At 35.9% G+C, this 7,417-nt stretch overlaps 1 protein-coding gene across 1 annotated transcript; it reads right to left on the bottom strand.

The window, feature by feature from the left end:
- LOC139499116 (heat shock 70 kDa protein 12B-like) lies at window positions 1-5,018 on the bottom strand. Its single transcript, XM_071287829.1, has 2 exons — window positions 4,865-5,018; window positions 1-1,112 (listed from the first exon to the last, which is right to left on the bottom strand). Exons 1-2 carry the CDS (start codon window positions 5,016-5,018, stop codon window positions 1-3), a joined length of 1,266 nt encoding a protein of 421 aa, XP_071143930.1.
- Window positions 5,019-7,417: the final 2,399 nt, after the last annotated feature.

Genomic DNA, 7,417 nt, shown 5'->3' with positions numbered 1-7,417 from the left:
TCAATTGTAATAAAAAGGTACTCCGATCATATTAAATGTAGCAAGACTGGTTTCCTTTGATTTCCTGTTCTTAAAACGACCAACAAGTTCTGACTCACCAATTTCTAATTCAAAATCTCCTGTCCACTCCATTGGCCACTGTTTACCATCTGGTGGTGGAATTTGCATATGTCCTAATTTCAAACAGCTCTGTTCATCAATAAAATTAGGATTTGCCTCAGTTGACATATATACATCGAGTATATGCGGCATTGTTCGTTTGGCTTGTCGTTTCTGGTCCTTGTACGATTCTTTAATTGTGACTGAGCTTTTTTTCCCAACAGAAACTTCTTCATTGATCGTGAATAATTTCTGAAAATTGTCTTTGCACCACTCTTTTCCTCCCTCCTTATACATCTTCGCACTCGGGTCTCCTATTTTGAAAGCCCTCTCTGTTCGAATGCCATAGGAATATTTTGCCATTCTTGATATAACAACATTTGGATTATGCCCGAATAAAACCGCTCCTTTTAGTACAGCAAGATTTGCTTCTATTGGAATGATTATCTTAATATTTTTAAAAGAAGGATGGTTACGAATTGCCTCTTTGATTATCAGTGATTCTGAGAATCCCCCAACAATGACCATAGCAGGTGGAATATGGCCTAAATTTCTATTGTCTAGAACCTTCTGTAAATGAGATATTATGTGTTGAGTAGCTTCCGTAAAGAAGCTGACAAAGATGCGAGCTCTGATATGTAGCTTGTTTATCTGGTTTTCCTTCACTGACACCGTACTTGCATGTGGAGATGACTCCACAATATCGGCCAACTTTTGCTTTTTGTTCCGAATAGCTTCCATTACCCCACCTGGCAAACGAATAACTACATCATGATCGCGATCCGATGTAATCTTTCGTTTATGTTCTTCAAAATCCTGTTGAATTTCTAACAAAGTGCTGCTATAATCTCTCCTTATTTCCTCCATTATATTATTCCCAAGAACCTCTTCTAAAAGTTTCATGTATTTTTTATCTATATTAGTTCCTCCCCAGTCTCCTCGACTGGCTCTGTCAATAGATTTTAAATTCTGATCTTTTGTTACTTCATTGATCAATATATCTGCACTTCCACCTGAAACGAGATTTCATTAAAAAAAATTACGTTGAATCTAGTTGTACAACCCCAGCAATTTTAAGATGTTGATATTAAACATAATATAACTCAAAATAATATTCCTCTTTGATATTAATCCCCAAAAACCTCATTTAAGAATTTCAATTAAGTTCATCTATGTGATTTTGTCCTCAGTCTCCACAAATGGCTTTGTCAATAGTTTTTATATATTTTTCATGTGTGAATTCGTTGATTGATATATCTGCAGTTCCACATGAAACGAAATAAGACTGTTGATTGTCTTTTTGTTCCTTTTTTAAATTATCAGATTACAGGTTTGAAATTTGACATATTTTGTTTTTAATTATCACAATCTTTAGTCCATCAACTAGTACAGCTGACATATAATCCGAAAGCGCTTTATTGACAATTATATCTAAATATGATCACTAATTGTGTGGATGTGTCATCAAGCTGCTTTTATATATATTCCAATAAAAGTATACATTTATTAACATTTTCGTGTTATAGTTTATCCATTTGTATAAGGGGCGTTTTCAATAACTTTGCAAACATCACAAACGACCTTTCTCAATCATTACATAGGATCTTCATAACCAACAGGTAGAATATACTAAGTGGATACCAAGTAAGTCGAAAAACAAACTGATAAAGCCATGGCAAAAAAAGAAGGACGACCAAAATTCAAACAAGGTCAGAAAATACTTCACAAGAAATGACAGAGCACCACAAAGCCCATCAAACACTGGGGTGATAGTAGATGCTCCAAACTTAATACGATAACTGCTATTGAACAAAATTGAGAATGGATACGTGGAAGGTGTCAAAAAGATATCGACCCAACCAGAGTAGCAAGCAACACAAAGCCAGATATGGGTTGATTAACCATGTGTGTTGAAGTATCAACCCTGTCGCCGATGGTATTTACTCTATATTGCGTATAAGGACTTGCGACCTTCCTTTCAAGGTAAAAAACGTTCACTTATGTTTTCTGTTTAACGTTACAAGTCTCTAACGAAAAGCACCGTATCAGTCGTACATCAACTTTTTTGGCCGTAAAAGCAAAATAATCATGTAATTGTGAATAATAAAAGACAATAAACAAGTCCTTTCAGTAATTGAAACAAAAAGCATCTCGAGCTAAATATAGAATAAGAATGTATTCCGGATGCAAGAACCGAAAACTCCTCTTCTGAAATATTATTTTTATATGACTAGTGACCAACGCTGAGTACGACCACGACTATTGGCGATTTCACAGATATTGAAACATTAAACCAAATAAACTCATCATAGATACCAGGATTATTTTTTGTATTTACGCCAGACGTGCGTTTCGTCTACAAAAGACTCATCAGTGAAGCTAGAATCCCCAAAAGGTAAAAAAGGCAAAATAAAGTACGAAGTGTAAGAGATTTATTCTTTACTTTTAAAGAAATAATTTAGTTTTCAAGAGACTTTTATAAATTGATAAGTGTAAAAAAAGGAACCAAAAAAGCAGAAAAAATGAAGTGCTTGTTTTCGAATCAAAAGCCATTGAAAATTTTGTGGAGAAAAATTCTCAGTAGTCTTTTCGTACTTTTAACATTGGCACCCTTTTTTCTTGAAAAAAAATATTGAAAATAATAATTTACTTAACCATAAACAGATAGGTCGCATTCTTATTGTTTTTATTAGAGTACTACTCATGATCATACGAATACGAAACGTGTATCTGGCGTACCAAATGAAAAGCCAGGTGTTATATACCGCTATTTGGTATTTCTGGTTACCGGAAATGTAGGACATAATTTAGCCTGTTTATTATATTTTACGGGACTGTATACCTTTTTTTATGCTTGTCGGCGGCGAACAGTTAGTGTCGTCTGCAATACATGTGTTTGTTAAATGGTAGTAAAATAAAATTTGGATAACGAAAAGCGTGACTTCAATCCCATAGTCCCCTCAGACAACAAAAGGGTTGAGGCCCACGACATGGTGGAGGACTTAAAAAGGCTTTTAGCGTAAATATTGCTTTTATTTGTGATACAATTTTTGGGTAACATTTATTTTTTGCGAACACGTGGAAGTGGACAATTTTGTCGCCGACAAGTCAGCTACATATTTTGATTAGTATCTCATAAATATTTGGTGATAAAGTATCGCCAGTGCATCTCAACACCTCAGCAATCCGATATTATCCGTTTTCGTTTATTTATGAAGGAATCATGATGCATGCATAGACAGGGTGATAATAGTATCGCCAGTATTATTGTATTGCATTCCAAATAAATTAAATGGGCAGGAAACAGTTTTGAATACGTGTGTAGACAAATAATATTTTCGATGTTCCTTTATTAATACTTGTCTGGTGATATTTGTATCGCCAATGAGTTTCAAGTAGTGCCTATTGTTTCCATTCTTTTAACATGAAAACAATTTTTTTTCTACCGGTAAATGGTGACCATGTTAGATGAAAACTCCGAGCCTTCTATAGAACACAACCAATATCAAAGCGATTTAAAAACGGACAGGAACACACAAAGTTTATCTCCTGAATCATTATTAAGCGACGGATTCCTTGAGGATAACGAAATTGTAGGACTAACAGAGTTTGATTTAGGTGATGTTAATTCTCAAGACAACACTGCAAAATTTTAACCAGAAATAAATGTTTTAGCAGCCGAGGCAAGTCCAATTACATCTACCCCACAACCGTTAAATGTAACAGAAATCCCCACAGAATCGGTTGATAAACCTATTTTAAAAGATTCAGACTACTTCAACAATAAGCAAATTAGTCAAGTGTCGTGAATTTTCAGGATACCCCCAAGATAATGCGAAAGGATTTTTCAGTGAATTTGAATCTTACGCACTTCTCCATGAATTGCCAGAAACAGACAAAAGACGCATTGCAGCATTTCATTTACATCTAAAGGGGCCTGAGTTAAATTGGTACAATTCTTTGAGTGACGAGTCTAAGAGTTCGTGGATAGCAATTTGTGTTTTGTTCAAGGAAACATATATAAATTTTAGTTGGCAAAGCGCAACAGTTATAACGGAAAGTGAAATTTTCCAAAACATGGTATTATCTCCGGGTCAGCCGTTAGAAGATTATTTCAGTCAGCTGTCGGAAAAAGCTCAAATATGAAGAAAGCATGACCAAGAGTTAGTAGCAAAATTTATAATTGGGTTGCCAGAAAAAATGTCGTTTTTTGTCCGTGCTGGTCAACCAGTCGATGCACACCATGCCTTAACTTCTGCAAAAATTGCGGAAGCCTGTGGGTACAGACAACACGGAGAATATAAAATGCTCTTAAACATGAAAATAAACATGCACATCGGCATTTGATTCCAACCAGAGCGAGGTTATCCGTGATTTGCAAAATCAGGTTGCTATTCTTATCGACTTAGTTCAGGGTAAGCACAACGAACATGTTCAGAGTGAACCATCCCGTTCTGATGTTCATGACATTAAGGATCAAATAGGACAGTTAAGCGGTTTGATAACTAATATGGCAGTCAGGGCAGTACCCAATAAAGAACCAAAAAGACATGAAAATATAAGTGCGAAATATACAAATACGTCTCGTTTTGACTCATCTGAGTGTAGGAGATGCAAAGATCTCGGTCATTTTCAAAGGGTTTGTAACTGGAACGGGTATGGTCAATTTCAACCGTCTTATCAATGCCAATTTTGTAATCAGAATGGCCACATTGCTCAATCTTGTACCAAACTGGAGTTTTATGCACAGGGAAACAGGACCAACCCAGGTGTGGGGCACAATCTTCCGGGTTAACTACGTCTATCAGTGCCGATTTTGATGAAAGTGCAACTAAGAACAAATTTTTGTACATAACGGTTTTATTTGGTGATCTAAGAATAGCTGCATTAGTTGATACAGGGAGCTCTATCAATGTCATTTCTAAATCTTTGTATGAATCGATATCCGATCGTCATAAACTTCATTTTGAGCAACTAAGTGAATCGGAAATTCGATTAGTCAACAACGATAGAATCAGAATTAACGGAATATCCAAACTTCAAGCCACAATTCATCAGAAAAATGAAATTATTGAAACATAGATCATTCCCTAAACATCTCATCCTTTAATTCTCGGTACTGAATATTTACGAGAAAATAAAATTGTTTTAGATTTTAGTGATTTTAATTGTAATCAGAATACTGTGCCGGTTAAAACAGATAAGCGGATAGAACTTAAACCGAATACAAAATACTTGACTTTCGGGAAGTTATCAAATTACGTTACAGTCGGATTGCAAGGAATATGCGTGAACAGCAAATTTTCAGTTAACCATAAGTATTTTAAAAGTTGACAAATCTTTAGTTGTTGTTCCTGTCAATCGCAAAGTTCCGATTAAATTATTAAATGCTAGTAATGTGAAAATAACGATTTCAAAAGGCAAACATATTGCTGAATTTTCAACATTATAATTATTATAATGAGTACACCTATGTTGCAATGTCTGAAAAGTCCGAGATATCCGAAGTGCAGAATATTCATGCAGTTGGTTGCTAATGAAAATGGACTGCGGACCGATAATTCCGAACAACAATGTGACATTACAGACAGTCCCGACAGGCAAGAAATTTGGACCAAGATCAAGACAGATTTTGATTTATCCGATCATTTAACACACGATCAAAAATCGGAATTAGCTGAATGTTTGTTTGATAATCTTGATTTATTTGTGACGAAAGAAAATCCAAACCTTGGATATACACATTTAGTGGAGCATAAAATACATCTGAAGCCGAATGCTGTTGGTAAAAATCACAAGCCGTACAGGTTACCCCCTTACAAACGTGAGGTTTTGCGTAAGCAACTGAATAACTTGCTTGAACAGGGAATAGTTGTGCCAGTTAGTTATGCCCGCGTCACACTGTCCCGATTTTTATATACGATGGACACCCGAATGCGAAAATTTTAAGTTCGTACGAAGTTGGTCCCGATCTCGTTAAAATACCAAAAAGTGACCGAAGCAAGTACGATGAATAACGAAGTCTATACGATGGTGCCAAAATTATATACGATAGCAAAAGATGGACATACGAAGGTTAACCGAAGACGGGTATTTAAGCTTCATATCTCAGCCGAAGCCTACACGACGGATCACGAAGGCTATACGATGGATTACGAAGGTGACAGCTTACGGTGCATTTAAATTATATGCCGAAGGCATCACGCGTTTTAAATTTTTTGATCAATATTGAATATATATTATATTGTACATTTAATTTCTGGTTTAATCATAAGACGGAAGTCCGTGGGCTTGAAGGGTAAAACTTGACTCTGATTCTCTGCATATAATGCCACCAAAATCAGTGAGAGGGAGGGGTATGAGTCTAGCAGAAAAGTAAAAGACCAAAAGAAAACTGAACTGTAAAATGTGTGCACTATTCTGAATAATCACCCATAATTATGCTCATGTTTACTGATCTATCTTAAAGGTAAGGTAATGGGCTCGTTGATCCCTTTTATTCAAAAAGAGCTCTTTCCAGGAGAATATCATATTAATATAGACAAAAGGAAGGATGTTGGGAAAGCAACAAATGTGGCAAAATATGACATATAGAAAACCAAATGGTTATGGAGTAAACATACGTGTGACAACAACTCGGACGATACATAAAAAATCAGAATAATGAAGAAAAAGTTGGTTTCCCTATATACGCGTACCTGCAGTGTTTGTGTACGAGGCGCGATTATGATTTTCATTATGTTACTTGATATGAAAAATTGACAAAAAATAATATTTTACTTGTAAAAGTAAATCCTGAGCCTGTAATAGCTGCTCTTCTTGTTCCATTTGAATTAATAGAAACAACGCTGTCGCCTTTCTTGTTCTCATAGAATCATTTGATATGAGCTCCATGTTTTGTGAACGTCTTTCTTAACTGTCGTATTAGACTGACCAGTGCATATCACGCATGGCACTTTAAATTTATTTTAACGCGAAAATTAACTTACATATAGCTGGATTTATTGCCGTCGTAGTTCCATCTTGTCGCCTTCGTTCTTTTATTCGATGGCAACACGACGGGATTACGAGGTCTTCACGAAGTCGTGTTGCCATCGTAAGACCTTCGGGTAGCTTCGTGATTCATTCGTGTAGACATCGTAATGTCAAAACTGCCCGATGGAAACGATGGAAACACGAATGCAATACGATGTTCAAAGATGCATTCCCGGTGACATTACGATGGTGAGGATGGTGATACGAACTCAATATGAACCCTCAACATCGGACGCACCTTCGGGGATTTTTTAACATGTTAAAAAATTTAGAACCCTTCCCG

This window comes from Mytilus edulis, chromosome 1, assembly GCF_963676685.1.
Source record: "Mytilus edulis chromosome 1, xbMytEdul2.2, whole genome shotgun sequence".
In the NCBI taxonomy this organism is placed as follows: domain Eukaryota; kingdom Metazoa; phylum Mollusca; class Bivalvia; order Mytilida; family Mytilidae; genus Mytilus; species Mytilus edulis.
This window is presented reverse-complemented; position numbering and strand designations above follow the sequence as displayed.

Coding starts and splice junctions, on each gene's coding strand:
- LOC139499116 (XM_071287829.1), bottom strand. CDS start 5,018: ATGACATTGATAGAGCTCCCTGTATCAACTAATGCAGCTATTCTTAGA. Junction 1,113..4,864: donor AGATTGTGCCCCACACCTGG/GTTGGTCCTGTT, acceptor ATCTCGTTTCAG/GTGGAAGTGCAGATATATTG.